At 52.1% G+C, this 16,957-nt stretch overlaps 2 protein-coding genes and 1 non-coding gene across 5 annotated transcripts in view; 1 reads left to right on the plus strand and 2 right to left on the minus strand.

Annotated features, from left to right (window-relative positions):
• Positions 1 to 16,957, minus strand: part of RPL3 (ribosomal protein L3) — a 22,739-nt gene continuing 5,782 nt past the window's right edge. Inside the window, exons 1-10 of one of the 2 annotated variants that reach the window (XM_051608177.1) lie at positions 7,632 to 7,668; positions 6,133 to 6,325; positions 5,357 to 5,525; positions 4,369 to 4,504; positions 2,960 to 3,146; positions 2,420 to 2,580; positions 1,753 to 1,854; positions 1,170 to 1,265; positions 796 to 915; positions 1 to 110 (exon numbers count right to left, since the gene is read on the minus strand). In XM_051608177.1, the coding sequence (XP_051464137.1) occupies positions 66 to 110; positions 796 to 915; positions 1,170 to 1,265; positions 1,753 to 1,854; positions 2,420 to 2,580; positions 2,960 to 3,146; positions 4,369 to 4,504; positions 5,357 to 5,525; positions 6,133 to 6,325; positions 7,632 to 7,634 (1,212 nt within the window). In that variant the 5' untranslated portion in view covers positions 7,635 to 7,668 and the 3' untranslated portion in view covers positions 1 to 65. Of the gene's footprint in view, positions 111 to 795; positions 916 to 1,169; positions 1,266 to 1,752; positions 1,855 to 2,419; positions 2,581 to 2,959; positions 3,147 to 4,368; positions 4,505 to 5,356; positions 5,526 to 6,132; positions 6,326 to 7,631; positions 7,669 to 16,957 lie in introns of those variants that run through there. The other variant, XM_051608178.1, reaches the window with a different exon arrangement.
• Positions 2,763 to 2,855, minus strand: LOC127380324 (small nucleolar RNA U83B). Its single transcript, XR_007888482.1, has one exon. It is a non-coding gene; the product is annotated as a small nucleolar RNA U83B (small nucleolar RNA).
• Positions 14,392 to 16,957, plus strand: part of SYNGR1 (synaptogyrin 1) — a 20,718-nt gene continuing 18,152 nt past the window's right edge. The window contains exon 1 of one of the 2 annotated variants that reach the window (XM_051608180.1): positions 14,392 to 14,602. In XM_051608180.1, the coding sequence (XP_051464140.1) occupies positions 14,504 to 14,602 (99 nt within the window). In that variant the 5' untranslated portion in view covers positions 14,392 to 14,503. The remainder of the gene's footprint in view (positions 14,603 to 16,957) is intronic. The other variant, XM_051608179.1, reaches the window with a different exon arrangement.

Consider the following 16,957-nt stretch of genomic DNA (forward strand, 5'->3'; position numbering starts at 1 on the left):
TGAATTTCTTTAAAATCTTTATTTTTTGGTCTGAGAGCACCCAGGCCACAGGACTGTTCCATGCATTAAGCTGCCTCCTCTTTGGCAATACGATCTTTCTTGAGTGGTCCCTGGAATAAAAAATAAAGAGACTGTGTGAACAGCAGTCTGCATCATGACCACACCACAGTTACAATGCTGTCATTTCTTCTCTTGCCATAAAGAAATTAAGACCCAAATCAAGCCCTCAATGTTGCAGCCCATTGGAAATTCCAAGCCCCATCCCCACAGCTACAGGTATTGGGGAAAGATGAAATGGGCCCCACTGCACCGCAGAGAAGAAATGCTGGTGCCACCTTGTGGGGAAGCTCCTGCACAGCCCCGAGCCGAACTCATCTCTAAGCCGGCAAGTGCCTCCCACCCAGAACTCCTGACACACTTTCTCCAACAAGTGACACCCCCAGCTCACTGTCGGCACCATCCAGAGCTGATCTCAGAGAAATGCAGTGCAGAGCCACTCCCCACGGGTCCCAGACATTGCTCGCTGCTTGTTTCACACCTCAGTGCTGAAAGGCTTGTGCACAAACATGGCAGCACCTCTCGGGCACCAAGCACTGTCACAGGGGAAGATGAGACCCTAGTCCCCTGTGTGGTGATGATGACCAAGCTGGCAGGATGAACCATCTCAACTAAAGCTACACATTGTTTCACAGAAACATTGGCCCCGTGGGCAGCCCCAAGGTCAAGCTACCAAGTGCCATTAGCTGAAAGACAACAAAGACATGCTAAGTTGTCAGCTTCAGAAAGCATCCTTACCATGAAAGCCTTCTTCTCCTCAGCTGTCTGGAAGCGGCCATGACCAAATTTAGAGGTTGTGTCAATGAACTTCAAGTCAATCTTCTCCAGGGCCCGGCGCTTGGTCTGCACAAGCAGGGACTGCAAGAGAGATGCCAGGTGAGCAGGCAGCAGAGCACCTTTCCAACCTGCCAGTAGCCTGGCTACTTCTTATCACCTCCACAGCTCACACCTGTAAAGCAACTCTGACCTCACACTTCAGCTGCTTGTATAAGCAAGGAGCACTTGCCAATAAGCCAACAGTCTTCCAGGCTTTTCTTTTCAGCTGGCTACACGTCCCCACAGCAGCACGCAATGACACCTGTGCCAGAGGCAGCACAGCCTGCACTACTCACCTTGCGCAGGGTGAGAACCCTCTTCTTGGTCCCAACAACACAGCCTTTCAGCATGATGAAGTCATTGGTCACCTCACCATAGTGGACAAAGCCTCCCTGAGGAAGGAGAGAACATGGTGGTCTGTATTAAGCAGCACCAGCAATCACATCTGCCTGCAGCTTGATGTTCTCACAGCACTTCTGGGTCTTGGCCATGCCTACATTCACCAAAATCCCCTTTCCAGTATTATTTTTCATTGGTCAAGTTTCATAGAGCAATTCCCTTGCTGCTGTACAACTTTTGTCAAGGACAGCAGCAACAAGAAGAGGCTGACAAAACAGCAAAAGCTGGCATCCTCAAGTTATTCCTTATTTACAAGTATCATTTCTAGGTTTGTAACATCTCTCTATACTGTTGCCACACATCAAATGCATTTAGCAAGTTAAACAAGTCAATACTGAGAATGACTAGGCAACACCACCTCCCACAGCAGCTTTTTCCTCAGCTCTTCATGCAATCATTTTCCAACTTGTACCAGGCCCACTTGCCTGTTCGGATTGCAGCTCACAACCAGACTCTCTCCACAGAGCTGCAAGAACTTACCAGAGGGTTAATGCTCTTGTCAGACAAGTCATAATCAGTTGATGCATTGTTTTTGATCAGCTTTCCATCCTTGATTTGGTAACCCTGGCCAATCTTGTAGATCTAAAAATAAAATGTCAAAATGTTAGCAGAAGGTAGGAAGAAAGCCTGTCATCAGTCAAAGTGCAAAGAATTCTATGAAGGGCTAGAGAAAAACATCTTGCACTTTGAAAACACGTGGCCATACAAGAATTTTAAACAACACAATGGGCTATGGTTATTGCCCCCAAGATGACATTCGAACAGAGAGAAATATGCAAAGCAAAATTCTCCACTCCTCAGTGCTGCCCTGTGACAGGATGAGGGAAAATGGCACCAAGCTACAACACAAGAAGTTCTACCTCAACATGAGGAAAAACTTCCTTTACTGTTAGGGTGATGGAGCACTGGAACAGGCTGCCCAGACAGGTTGTGGTGTCTCCTTCTCTGGAGACTTTCAAGACCTGTCTGGACATGTTCCTGTATGATCTGTCCTAGGGCCCTAGGTGTTCCTGCTGCAGCAGGAGGGCTGGACTGTTAATGATCTTCAGAGGTCTCTTCCAAACCTTATTGATTCCATGATTTCCTGTCCCACAGCAAGTAACCTTGGTCAGCTGGTGTTTCTGCCCAGCAGTTCAGAGACACAAACCTTCTTGTTGATCTCAGTCCGATGGTGATACCCCTTCTGACCAGCCCGGGCCACAGAGAAAGCCACACGAGCAGGGTGCCACGCACCAATACAGGCCACTTTGCGCAGGCCCCTGTGCGTCTTGCGGGGCAGCTTTTTGGTGTGCCAACGGCTGGTCACACCTGGAACATGGAAACAAAACAGTGTTGATGCTGACTGTCAAGCTGAGGTGTCACCAAGTGTTGTCAACTAGACTTTAAGCCACCTTTAAAGCTGCTGTCCCCAGATTCAGCATCCCAGGAATTAACCACAGTTCCTGGTAAAGTATCTTGCACCGCCCCCCCCTCCCTGCTTGTCCCTGGGTTGTGTTCTCAGAAGGAAGGCAGCATGGAATGACTCCTCATGGATGTCAGGCACTGTGCCCAGTGCTTATTCCATGGTTTCATCATTGAACCGTGACAGCAGTATGGGTTTACCTCCTCAGCTCTTGGCCTTCACACTGGTGGCAACTCAAGGATACAGTCTGTCCCCTAATCACAAAGAGAACTTCCACATGCTTACCTTTATACCCCTTGCCCTTGGTGACACCAATAACATCTATCATCTCATCCTGGCCAAAGACAGATGACACAGGCACCTGCTGTTCCAGTTTCTCCCGGGCCCAGTCCACCTTCTCAGCAACAGTGCCACCATTCACCTGGATCTCCATCAGGTGAGACTTCTTCTGTCTCAGAGGAAGCAAACGCATCTAGAAAATAAAAAGGATGACAATTAGCTCCTGCTCTTCCACAATGGGCCTAACTAGCCCAGTATCCTTCTAGTCCTGGTCTACCTGTTTTGCTAACAAAACATACCCTTTTCCAAACAACAGAACTTCAACATACTGAAGTAGAAGGCTCTTTGCTAAGGAGAAATGCTGTGTTGTATCTAGAGGTTATTTATCCAGTATTTTTAGGATCATATATTATATCCAGTATTAATTCAGTATAGGCACCCAGTGTTTTTACAACCACCAGCCAAACTCCATGCAGGAAGAACAAATGACAAGGGACAATGGTTTTAAACTGAGAGTAGATTAGATATTAGGAAGCAATTTTTTAAAGTGAGGGTGGTGAGACTAGCACAGGTTGCCCAGAGGAGCTGCAGATGCCCCCTTCCTGGAAGTGTTCCAAGGCCAGATTGGATGGGTGGGGGCTTGGAGCAACCTGGTCTAGTGGAAGGTGCCCCTGACAGAACTAGATTATCTTTAAAGGTTTCTTCCAACCCCCTTCCAAGTTGACATAGTCTGTGGTTCTGCCACACTGAAGGACACTTTGGGTAGGATCACATTTACAGTTCTATCTACTCGTTTTAGCAGAGGGACTGACAGGAGTGTCAGCAGCAGCTGCAGTACCAGCTTTGCTCTCTGGCACAGAAAAAAAAACCCAGTGAAATTAGCAATGCTGTAACTAGACATACTGCATTTACAGCCAACTCAGATTTAATTGCACCTCCCAGGAAAGCCTGGCAGAGCACTGCTGGGCAGGGGAGACACCACCACACGACTCAGCAGTCCACCTCCTCCAGCTGAGCAACAGAAGCCACCAAAAACCTCAGTGCTTGCAGTCCCTACAGAGCAGAGCCTGAAATGATGGTGACCACACAAACCCCAGAGTTAAGTGTTCAGACCGTTTTTGTTTGTAGCTGGAATTACGAGAGATCTACATGGAATCAGCAACGGACCAAGTCTAAGAAGTTCCTACTATAGTTCACTCTACCAGACACTGCCTCAGAAGACTGCCAGCAGCTGCCCTCAAGGCTCCTCAAGCATCCTGTAAGCATATACTTGGTACAGAATGAAAAGTACTAGCATTTGTATTGTGCTTAAGCTAGCCTCAGGCTGCAGTGGGACAGAAATCCCCCTAGACACAGATCAAACTCTGCACCTGCTCTCTTGGCTGTTTGCACTGTACAGTCCTGCAGACACTTACCTGAGTGTGAGCCATGACTCTAATAACCTGGCAGTACTTCTTCATGCTATTGAAATCTTTCTCCAACTGCTTTTTGCCCTCCTCATCTTGCCACTTCTTGCAGTATTTGGTGAAGGCCTTCTTCTTGGACTTGTGCCTTCAGAAGCAGAGCAGAGACAAGGTTTGGCTAAGCCCTTCATCAATCCCCTGGGATATGGGGAAGAGCGGAAGGAGCTGCCACCTCACTGGTTTCAGCTCATTGCCAGTTTCTAAGGACTCTTTTCCACTGACAAGCGGAGCCTGGAGCTCATCAGACAGAGGCAAAATTGCCAGAGCTGAGCGGAGCTGCCATTAAATCCAAAATATGTTAACATTCATACAGAAGACAAAAGACTGTAGAGAGATGTCACACAATAAAGAGAAAAAACAGATCTTTAAAGCAATTGTCAAGATGACAGCCATCTGCCTCAGAATACTACAATTTCCCCTTTGCAAGCCTGAGCTTGGTTGTTACTGTAACACCCCTGAGATCATTTACTGCTCTACTCTGACGTCTTCACAGCCTGCAGTTCATAAACAGGCTGGAAGCTCTAGACACGCTGGAGCCGCCATCAGGCAAATGTGCATATTTGGAATCACAACAACAGTGCCCGGAACAGTAATCAGAAGTAACACTTGTCTTCCCCTTTCCTGAGAAAACAGGGCTACAGTCAGGACTCGACACTCAACAACAAGCGCCAGAGGCGATTTCCTTATGTCCGCCCGTCGAAGTTATCATCATGTGTAGCCCCGTAAGGAGATCTCAGGCAAAAACCAACATGGTCATCCCCAGGCCACGAAGGGTGCTAGCTAACATCATGCTGTCACCCTCCCAGAGCCGTCCCTTCAGCCGTGATGATGTCTGTTCATCAAGGACAAACAAACACTAGTAGCTAAAAAGCCTCCTCAGAAAGCTGCCCTAGTTTAATCTACAGCCCAGCAGAAAAAGCTAAAAGCCCTGCTCTCTCACCAGTTCTTGTAGAAGCGACGCTTGCACTCATCGCTGATGTGCTCAGCGAAGACAGTCTTGAAGCTGCGGAGACCACGAGGAGTCTGCACGTAGCCCACGATGCCCACAATGACCATGGGAGGAGTCTCCACTATAGTCACTGCCTCCACCACCTCCTTCTTGTTCACCTCTGGATGAAGGCAGAAACACAGCACAGCAATTAGCACTGGCAGCAGCTATTAAACATCATCTGTTCCTTCTTGCTCACAAATCCTTCATGTGAAAGGTGTAAAGTTCTTTTTATAAAGGCAAAAACAATGCAGGACAAAATGACCAACTATGTCATAATTTCATGCCTTGCAAACATACGAGGCTGGCTCAGTAGACAAAGCTTGACAGGCAAAATGGATGCTGGTGAGTAATAGAACTGCATCCAGGGCTCAGCAATCAGCAAAAAAGCCCTTGAATGCAACTTACTTATGCCTGACCATCAAGAACAACTTATAGTAAGTAACCTGGTGCAGTACAGCTAAACCAAACCATCAGGTCACTGCATATCTTAAACAGGACCATTAACAAGTCATCCACTTCCAGACATGAGGTCTGGCTGCTGAGACATCACTCACTTTGAAGTGGGAGGTGTTTGGGTGCTTTACACCCCACCCACTCTAGGACTTTAAATGGGGTGAACCCGAGCCAAGACTAAAATCCAGATCTACTAGCAAAAAGTTCCTTCTTCCACCACTCATAAAGAAAAGGAAGCCATCTCCTCCACAAAGAGGAACAGCAATACGTACTGGATCCAGGTCTGTCAACTTCACGGACAATGTGGGTCATGCCAGCTTTGTACCCCAGGAAGGCAGTGAGATGGACAGGCTTGCTGGGGTCATCCTTGGGAAAGCTCTTCACCTTGCCCCTGTGCCTGCTGCTGCGCTTGCGGGGCAGGAAGCCCAGAGACCCGTGCCTGGGAGCTGAGAACTTGCGGTGAGACTGAAGAGAAAACATAAACACTCAGTGCTTGCTCCAGAGCTGCTCGTATCCACTCAAGTGCCAAGGCCAACTCTTCCTGCCTTGAAACATGACCATTATGAACATGCAAGATACTGCATCCTAGAAATTATTCTCAGCATCAGCTGTTTGGCTCCTGAATTCCATTACGACGTTACTCGTGCCCCAACCATGGCCTTCCTACATAATCCTCTTGACACCCTCCCTTTCAAGCTTATTTTAAGAAACCACCAAGTTCCACTCCAGCTAGGGAATCACACAAGCTGTAATTTGGCCCCAGCACTAAGATTCCTACACACCCAAAAAGCCTGGAAAAGAAAAAGCACAGCTTGACGATACATTCCAAGATGTATCAGCAATAGTATAAGCATTATAAAAACAATTTCAGTTTGAAAAACTGCAGTAAAGCAGTATTTCAACATCCATCTTTAGTCAGTCACAGTAGGTGGAAATGCAGTCTTTTTTTCTAAGCTGTTCTGAACTCCCGGCCCTGCAGCCTCCTGCTGCCACCTGAGCCAGGTGAGGCTGGGTTCTATCCCGAGTACTCTCAGCCCAACTAAGAACTACCCATCCAAGCTCATCCCCAAATTTAAGGAAAATCCCGTGCAGCTGAACACAGAGCCAATAGCTAAAAATATGTATCTTACTTTTAAGAAAAATACACAACAGAGAGTTCAGCAACCTCAAAACGGGCATTTTGTCAGGGTTAGGAACCTTGTGGCAGGGCCCAGCACAACTCAGTTCCGCCTAAGGCCCAAGGCTGCCAGCACAGAACCTACTCATAGGAGTGACACAGCAGAACATAAAATTTCAGCCTACAGACGAAAGGAGGTGAACCGCGCCATGGGACGGGCTGCTCCGTCTCCTCGCACCCCCCTTCCCCCCTCCCACGGCCTCGCTATTCCAGCAGACGGGACACAGGAGCCGCGTCTCCCCCTGACCGCGCTCCCGGCCCGCCCGGCCACCCCGACGCCAGCACCCGCAGATCCCCCCTCCTCCTACCAGGGGGGACCCCAAGCCTCGCCATGGGCAGAGCGCCCCTCACAGCGCCTGCTCGCCCGCCCCCCAGGCCCCTCCCGGGCACCAGGCGGGCCCGGCCGGCGCCCCCTGCGCAAAGGCCCTGCCGCCCAGGGCGCCCGCCGCGACCCAGCCCCGAAAGAAGCCCCGCGCCGCCCCCGGCAGCGCCCCCGCGGCGGCAGGAGCGAGGCGGGGCCGCCACGGGACGCGGGATGGCGGCGATGCCCGCGGGATGGCGCGGCCGGGCCCGGGCGGCAGCACCGACACCCACCATCTTGTGCCCGCGCCGCGCCGGAAGGGCCGGAAGCAGCCGCGCGCGCGCCTTTTATGGGCGCCCCGCCCCCCCCCCCTCCCGGCGGCGGCGCGGTGCCCAGGGGCGTGTCGCGCGCCGCTCTCGCGAGAGCGTGGTGGGGCGGTGCGCGCGCGGCGCTACGGGTCGGGAGCGGGGCCAGAAAAAGGGCGGGGGGTGGAGCAACGCCCCGGGGGCGGGGCTGGGCTGGGCTGGACTGGACTGGACTGGACTGGACTGGACTGGACTGGACTGGACTGGACTGAACTGAGCTGGGCTGGGCTGGGCTGGGCTGGGCTGGGCTGGGCTGGACTGGGCTGGGCTGGGCTGAGCTGGGCTGGGCTGAGCTGGGCTGGGCTGGGCTGGACTGGGCTGGGCTGAGCTGGGCTGGGCTGAGCTGGACTGGACTGGGCTGAGCTGAGCTGGGCTGGACTGGACTGGGCTGGGCTGGGCTGGACTGGGCTGGGCTGGGCTGAGCTGGACTGGGCTGGGCTGGGCTGGGCTGGGCTGGGCTGGGTGGGGCGGTGGGTGCGATGTGCCCGGCAGGGGTTCTCAGCCCCCCCAGGGGTTCTCAGCCCCCCCAGGGCCTGCAGCTACAGGTCAGAGCAGGTAGTGTTGTTATGCGTTGGTATATTGTATTAGTATGGGTTTTACCCATGTAAAGCTCCCCTGGTGCAACTGGAGGCCATTTACTCTCTTTCTATCCCAGGCAACTTGGGAGAAGAGACCAACACCCACTTCTTTACAGCCTCCTTTCAGGTAGGTGTAGAGAGCATTAAGGTCTCCTTGCAGCCTCCTCCCGACTAAACAACCCCAGTTCTCTCCAGTGCTCCTAGTGAGACTTGTGTTCTAGATCCTTCTCCAGCTTCGTTGCCCTTCTCTGGACACGCTCCAGCACCTCAGTGTCCTTGTAGTGAGCGGCCCAGAACTGAAGACAGAACTCGAGGTGTGACCTCGCCAGTGCTGAGTAGAGTGGGACAATCGCTTCCCTGCTCCTGCTAGCCACACTATTCCTAACACAAGCCAGGATGCTGTCAGCCTTCTTGGGCACCTGGTCACACTGCTGGCTCGTATTCAGCTGGCTGTTAACCAACACCTCCAGGTCTTTTTCCACCAGGCATCGTATCGTGCAAAGCCATGATGTCTCCATGTCATCATTCACAGAATCACAGAATGTTAGGGGTTGGAAGGGACCTCTGGAGATCGTTGAGTCAACCCCCATGCAAGACGAGGACCACCACAGAATCTAAGGTAGGTCACTCAGAAATGCATCCAGACGGATTTTGAAAGTCACCAGAGAAGGAGACTCCACAACCTCTCTGGGCAGCCTCAAGTAGATCCCTGTCCCTCTAGAACTGGGGAGCCCAGAACTGGACACAATACTCCAGATGTGGCCTCACTAGGGCAAAGTAGAGGGGATGGAGAACCTCCCTTGACCTGCTGGACACAGTCTTCTTAATGCACCCCCAGATACCATTGGTCTTCTTGGCCACAAAGGCACATTGCTGCCCACCAGGACTCCAAGCTCCTTCTCCACAGAGCTGCTTTCTAGCAAGTCAACTCCTAATCTGTACTGGTGCATGTTGTTGTTCCTCCTCAGGTGCAGGACTCTACACTTTTTCTTGTTGAATCTCATTAGGTTCCTCTTTGCCTGTCTCTCCAGTCCATCCATATCTCACTGAATGGCTGCACAACCTTCTGGTGAATCAGCCAACCCTCCCAGTTTGGTATCATTAGCAAACTTGCTGAGGATACACTCTATCCCCTCATCCAGGTTGATGAAGATGTTGACCAGGACTGGACCCAGCACTGATCCCTGGGGAACTCCACTAGTTACAGATCTCCAGCTGGACTCTGCACCACTCTTTGGGCTCTATTGTGTAGCCAGTTCTTGATCCATCTTGCTGTCCACTCTTCTACCTCACACTTCCTGAGCTTGCTCACAAGGATGTTATGAGAGACAGTGTCAAAAGCCTTGCTAAGGTCAAGGTAGACTACATCCACTGGTGTCCCTGCATCTACCCATTCAGTCACACCATCATAGAAGGCTATCAGATTGGTCAGGCGTGACTTCCCCTTGGTGAATCCATGCTGGCTATTCCTCATAACATCTTCCATGTGCTTAGAGATGACCTCCAGAATGAGCTGCTCCATCATCTTTCCAGGGATGGAGGTGAGGCTGGCTGGTCTGTAGTTTCTTGGATCATTCTTCTTGCCCTTTTTGAAGACTGGAGTGACACTGGCTTTCCTCCAGTCCTCAGGCATCTCTCCTGTTTTCCATGCTCTTTCAAAAATGATGGAGAGTGGTAGGGCAACAACATCAGCCAGCTCTCTCAGCACTCGTGGGTGCATCCCATCAGGGCCCATGGATTTGTGTATATTCCATTTACCTAACTCATCTCTAACCCAATCCTCACTGGCCAGTGGAGAGTCATCCTTCCTCCAGGCCTTCTCTCTTACATCCTGGGTCTGGGATTCTGGAGGGCTGCTCTTAGGAGTAAGGACTGAAGCAAAGAAGGTATCCAGTAACTGCCTTCTCTGCATCTTCTGTTACCAGGGCTCCCACCTCATTCAGCACTGTGCCCACATTTTCCCTATGCTCCCTTTTACCACTGACATATTTGAAGAAGCACTTCTTGATCTCTTTTACTTCCTTTGCCAGATTTAGTTCTAAGAGGGCTTTGGCCTTCCTTGTTGCATTCCTACTGCAGTCCTCCTCCTAGAATAGGCTAGACATTTCCTTTTGATGACAATAATGTGCTTGTTCCAAGCTGGGAGTGAGTACCTGCCCTGGCAGAGCATCCTAAGTCAAAAGGTGCTTGACAAATCTGTGTCGTGGTTTGCAAAAGTTGTTAAGTGCTGTGAAGAAATGCAGTAACAGGAAAGCAGAAAAATAAAATTCAAAATTAAAAACATAAATTAGTTTTCACTGCTAACAGGAGCATCTCAAAATATAAAAGGACGCCAAATAACTTCTTCACTGTGGTGCAGGGACACGTTGTTGTGCCCATCGTGTGTTCTTCAGGAGCTGCACCCTGCTCTGTATTCCCACGGTGCTTGGTACAGCGCGGTTCCAAACTCAATCAGGGCCTCTGTGTGCTACTGTTGAATTAATAACAAACAATAAAGCCAATGTGGGTGCTGAAGTTATGCTATGAAAGAGAAACTGAAAATAAGACTTGCTGTGAAACCAATCTGGAGCTGTTGTTATTCATGCCATTATTTCTCTCGCTCCATTTACTGCTGTTCTGGCTCAGGGATGAGCGCTGCCAGGACAAGCCATGTCTCTGGGAGATTCTGGCTACCTTGGCCCAAGTAGGAAACTCACCAACGTGAGAGGGAGCTGGCACTGGGTCTCTTCAGGGCGGGGGCTGCAAGAAGCTGAATTGTTGCTATGCCTCAGCATTGTTCTGAAGCAAACCACAAGGCATCCGTATGCAGGATATGCAGCAAACCGCAAGGCCTGAGCAAGCTTTGTATGCAGGCTTTGTGCTATGGCTCAAAACCAGTGTGTCTTGCTAGTAAGCAAAACAAGACAGGATGTGCTGGGCCTGTTAGTGGCTGTATCCACCAGGTGTGCCTCCTCTCAGAGCACATGCACTCGAGAGAAGAGGTAAAGGCCAGTTACGGTGAAGAAGACTCGTGGCAGATGAAGACAAGCTGTGAGAGACCCTCTGGCAAATGCGCAGAGACCCCCTGGTGACCCTGCAGAGATCCCCTGGCGGCTCTGCACGTGCACGCTGGAGGGATGAGATAATGCAGATTGCTGCCAGGTATCTCCACACCTTTTCAGAGAAGAGGCAGAGACATCAATCATAAAAGGAGCTACGGCCCAACAGCAAATCCAAGTTCTTCCCCACTGACTGACTGAAATTTGCGGACCATCGGGATGCTGCTGGATCCGTGGTGGTGACTATCCTATCTCTTGCAACTCTATGCTTTTCTGCTACAGTCTTGACTTTCCTTCTCTCCTCCTACCCTATCTGCACCTGAGGTTGTTGTTGTGTAGCTTGAATACACATTGGTGTGTATGTGACATTTGACCTTGTTTGTGTCTTAATTTTGCCACTGGGATCATCTCGAATCTCCCTTGACCTTGTAACGGCTCAAAACATTCCACCATTGCCTGTAGTACAAAAGGGAATGCAAACCCAAGGCCATGAAGATGATGGTACCCAGAGCTGGGTGGGCCGGCAGTCCCCACACAGGGAGTTTGTCCTCAGGATCCCCTGGGGCTTACAGAGAAGGATGTGTTTGACAGACACAGCACCATGGGGAGACGGGTGCCCCCAGAGATGGCTCCTGCCTTGCCTTCTCCCTCTCTGCCAGTGATCATAACACCATCCAAATTCCCACCATGGGGATGCTGACCTGTAACAGACAATGTAAGTGCTGCACATGATGGTTCTAACAAGTTACTACAAATATTAATTAAACAGTTGAAGCAAACACCTACCTATAAAGCCAAATCCCCCTGCCAGCTGCTCAGGTGTAATATGGCTAAGCCATTTGGCAAGGGGAAGCTGGTGACCTATCTGGCATGAAATAATGAAGGAGGGCATATCCAAGTGTTAAGCACACTGAATCAACTCCCAGAGACCTTCCACCACCCCATCACAACTCTGGTCCCTGCAGGTTAAGTAAAACTCAGCCCTGGATGTTTTACTGGAGGGGACCTGCATGCAAATCTGCATGAAAAAGCCCATACAGACCAAGAGGTGCTTCATCTACAGATGTTTCATTGCCTGCTCTAACCTGGCAGACAGTGAGAAGGGAACTAGTATGAACTGGAGGGCGGCGGTCCTAGCCATATTGGCTGCAGCTCATCTTCCCAAAACAGAGCTGTCCTACCCATGGAAACATTAAAGGCCAGGTTGGATGGGGCTCTGGGAAACCTGATCTAGTGCAAGGTGTCCCTGCTCACTGCAGCAGCTTGGGAACTAGACTATCTTTAAGGTCGCTTCCAACCCAAACCGTTCTATGATTCTATATAGGCTGGATATGATGGGGGACAGTCCATCCCCTACCTCCAAAATACCCCTCAGAAGGTGCCCCACCAAGGACACAGTAGAGCTTCTCACTTTTTAAGGTGCTACTCCTAACGTGTGACTAAGGGGTGGGCTTTAAATGCTCTTTTATCTCCCCCATATGTTTGTGTCTAGCTCCTGCACTGAGCTCTTGAGTCGTGGAATTGATTCATAGACTCTGCCAAGAAGATGGATTCAGTGCTAAAGGGGGTCAAGCAAGTTCCTCATCCCACTGCTCTGCTCTTTGCTCCCTTGCTACTACTACTCTCTGCATGGATGTGACCTGAAAGCAAGCAGGATGTGAGCCATCCAACTGGTCTTTCTGCTTTACCATCCTCCGATGATGGTGGTTGGGTGCAGCACCACCACTCCATCTGGGTGCAGAGCAGAAGCAGCTGGTTTTGCTGTGTACCTGGCTGGTTTGTTTGGCTGGGTTCATAGAACACCAGAGCGTTTTGGACACCTAATTAGCAAAACCAAACTTTTTCCCTTTTCATTTATCTCCTCTCTTCCATTCGTCTCCCCCAGTTCATGCGGATCTACCTTTCAACAAGGGCCCTTCAAAGATGTCCTGGTGCTGTAAGACCTTGCAAAGGGCTCACAGAATTCCCACCTCGCTCTTTGGCTGACTGCTTCCAGCAAAGCTGCTGCCTGGTTTGAGTTGAGTACCTTGGTAATGAAGAGCTGGAGACGTAACAGTTTTAAACAGAAAGAGGGTAGGTTTAGATTAGATATTACGAAGAAATGTTTCATTGTGAGGGTGGTGAGACACTGGAACAGGTTGCCTGGAGAAGTTGTGGATGCCCCCTCCCTGGGAAGTGTTCAAGGCCAGGTTGGATGGGCCTTGGAGCAACCTGGTCTAGTGGGAGGTGTCCCTGCCCATGCAGGAGGGTTGGAACTAGATGATCCAACCCAAACCATTCTATGATTCTATGTGCCATGGCTTGCCTGGTGGAGATGAAGTGCAGAGCACCTCCACTTGGCTGGAGCTTTGAGCCCTTGGGCTTCAGTCGTGCTCAGTCTGAAGTGGACAAGCTGACTCTGAGCAGTCTTGGCTCCCGCTGATGAGCTTAGAGAAGCACATTACAACCCAAGTGCTTGCTTTTAATTTCCCTCATATTAACATAGAATATTGAGGACTCTGCTGAAGCCAGCGGGCCGCTGGTACACAGCTACTCTGTGCTAACAGCACAGGCCAAGGAGCTGGAGCTGCTGGGTGGCTTCTCCCCAGGCATCCCTCCCTGGCCCTGGTGCCGCCGTGGTCGCCAGGGAAGCCCCGGTGACCCCGAGGCCGCAGCCTCCGGGATGCCAGCTGATTATCTCGCCGTCTCTGTTTCCCAAAGCCAGAGGGTCTGCCAAAAAAAAACAACCCGTGGACTCCCCATGTCCCCAAAAGGCCTTTTTTTTCCTGCTGCCCCATCCCAGGGACGCAGCATCCGCGGGGCGAGGGAGGCCCGCACCGAGAGCCCGGGGCTTTGCTGCAGCGCAGCGTCAGGGCTGAGCAGGGGGGCAGGCACCCGGCAGGGGGGCAGGCAGGGAGCACCCCTGCCTGCTCCCCTTGGACACCCGCGCCTCCAGCGGCGGCGGGGGGCGGGGAGGGGGAGCGGACGGAGAGGGGGGTGCGTGCGTGTGCGCGCGCGCTGCCGGCGCGGCGCGTCCCCGTGCCCGGGAGCGCGCGGCTCGTCGCCGCCGCCGGCGGGCTGCCAGGCAGGGCTCGGCGCGGCGCGGCGCGGCTCGGCTCGGCTCGGCTCGGCTCGGCACGGCTCGGCGCAGCCCGGCACCGCCCGCCGAGCCCCCCGCCCGCCTCCCGCCCACCCCCGCGCCGCCATGGACGGGGGCGCCTTCGGAGCGGGGAAAGCCGGCGGCGCCTTCGACCCGCAAGCCTTCATTCGGCAGCCGCACACCCTCCTGCGGCTCGTCTCATGGGTAAGGGCCCTCTGCTGCCGGCACCGGCCCCGGCACCGGCCCCGGCACCGGCACCGGCCCCGGCGCCGCCGGGCTGCGGGGGGCGCGGGGCTCCCTCTGGGCGCCGCCGGCCCCAGCTCCGACCTCTCTGCATACCTGCATATATAGCTAAAATCTTTATGTTATATACCATTAGATATGGCTATAATTCTATGCTACTGTGCATAATGTATTTTTATTATATATTGTATAGGTGCTTCTGTATCCACATATATAGATGTGCCTATGTCCATTGATATAAGTCTCCACACGGCTATATCCATATACAGATATATACATAGATGCCTCCATAAGCATTTATGTCCATATATATATATATATATATATGTATCAGTGTTTGGATATATGGATCTATCTAGGGGATTGTATCTCTCCATATGTGTATATCTTCATATATATATATATATATCCACATATATGTGTGCACATGCAGATGTGTGTATATATTTGCGTGTATGGATATAGGGACTTCAAGATACAGGGACGTGTGGGGTGAGAACTCTCTGGTTTGGGGTTTCTTCCCTGGCGAGGGAAGGGGTAAAAGAGAGGTTGGGCTGTCACCCCATCTCTGTCTCTGCTGTTTGGAGGGTGGTCGTGGGGTCTTCTCCCCCCCACTGCTCCCCTTCCATGCAGGTGGGTTTACGGAAGGCACAGGGATGCAGCGGGATGTGGGGGGGCAAGGGGGAGCCGGGGGTGATGCTGCAGTCCTGGCGTGGCTCCCCGGTGCCCTGGGGCTTTGGGGGTGGGGGGGTCTGGGCTTTGGCTGTGCCAGGGCAAGTTGGGGGTCTTATGGGGGCTGGATGCTGCTGTGTTTTGTCCTGTCACTCCCCCAGCCTCCTTTGCTAGTAATGCTTCCCCCTCCATAGTTTGTGGGGAAGGGGGCAGGGGAAAAGTGGGGTCTAACTGGGGCAGCGTGGAGCGCGCAGTGGTGCCAGGGGGAAGGTCTCTCCCTCTTCCCGTGACGCCGATCCCATGGCTGCCCGTGGGGCTGGTGTGTATGTGCAAGAAGGTCATTGGGATTAAGGGAGCGAGAGCTGCAGCACCGAGCTGGCGGGGGAGAGATTCAGGTCTCGGCCGGGAGCGGAGAAGGGAGGGCAGGGAGAGGGAGCAGAGGAGACACATGCGCACCGGAGCGGGGAGGAGAGGCGTCAGGCTGGCTTTGGGAAAATAAAATAAAAGCAATGCCAGGAGAGGGAAACAAGGAGGGAAAGGGAAGGTAGTCCAGCTTGTTGCCAGTGGTGGGAAGGCAGCCCTCCTGCACCTGGCTGGGTAATGTCCCCTCTGGGTGACGTGACTCGGAGGGCAGCCAGAGAGCCTCGAGACAGCTGAGGACATGATTAGTGCAGGCAATCTGTCTGTCCTTCCATCTGCCTGGGTTTGTTTATTCTACAGTATGTGCGCCGGGAGCAGGCTGGCCATGCTGGGGCTGCCCCTGAGTGCTGGGCAAGGGGGTATGTGTGCCCCCCACTCCTGGGTGGGTGGAGCAGAGCCAGCCTGCATGCCCGGAGATGATGGACGTGATGTGACCTACAAAGGCTTGCCCGTTGCTAATCGCTGTGGCAGAATTTCCTCTTCTCTCTCTCCCTCTCGGTCTGGTGGTTGTTTTTTTCTCCTTCATCCGAGCACTGCGGGATTTTGGCTTCCCAGAGGCACCAGGTGAGGGAGAGGGAACAGCAAATATGTTTATTTTGTAATTAGGCACCTACTATGCTTTGAAGTATCTCAGAGACTGTAAGCTTGCTCACCAAGCTGAGCTTTGTGCCCCACAAGGTCTCCCCAGGCAAGGAGCACTTCCTCGGGACTGGCATTTCCTTGGGACCCCGCGTTGTTTCTCCCTGCCTGTCTGACCTTGACAGAGGACAGGATGGGATTTACCCGGCACACTTCACATGGCTATGGAAATTAAAGTCCTTTACCAGGAGCTGGAGGTGCTCCAGGTCAGCAGTCTAGCAAGGGCGGCTGTCCTGGCCGTCATGGTGCAAGTCTACAGGTGTACTTCTGCCCTCCCAAAATATGAATTCCTTCTCCTGCTTTTCCACCAGCATGTCTGTCCTCCCAAACATCTCTCTCTGCAAAGCTGGGGAGCCACAAGTTCCTGAGATATTTAGTTTTGGTTTTGGTCTTTTTTTTCACTTGAGACCAAGAGGGGTGAGTCCCTGAAGTCTTATCTCAGGCTGTCATGAGCGTCAGACCTTTATGGCCTCTTCCATAAACTGGCTGAACTTTGCTGAAAAAAAAAAAAAAAAATCATGTTTTTTTTGCCCTTCTCATTCCCTCTGGGAGAGAATTCAGTGGCTCCCACGGTCTGGGCCTTCC

Source organism: Apus apus, chromosome 1, assembly GCF_020740795.1.
Source record: "Apus apus isolate bApuApu2 chromosome 1, bApuApu2.pri.cur, whole genome shotgun sequence".
NCBI lineage: Eukaryota > Metazoa > Chordata > Aves > Apodiformes > Apodidae > Apus > Apus apus.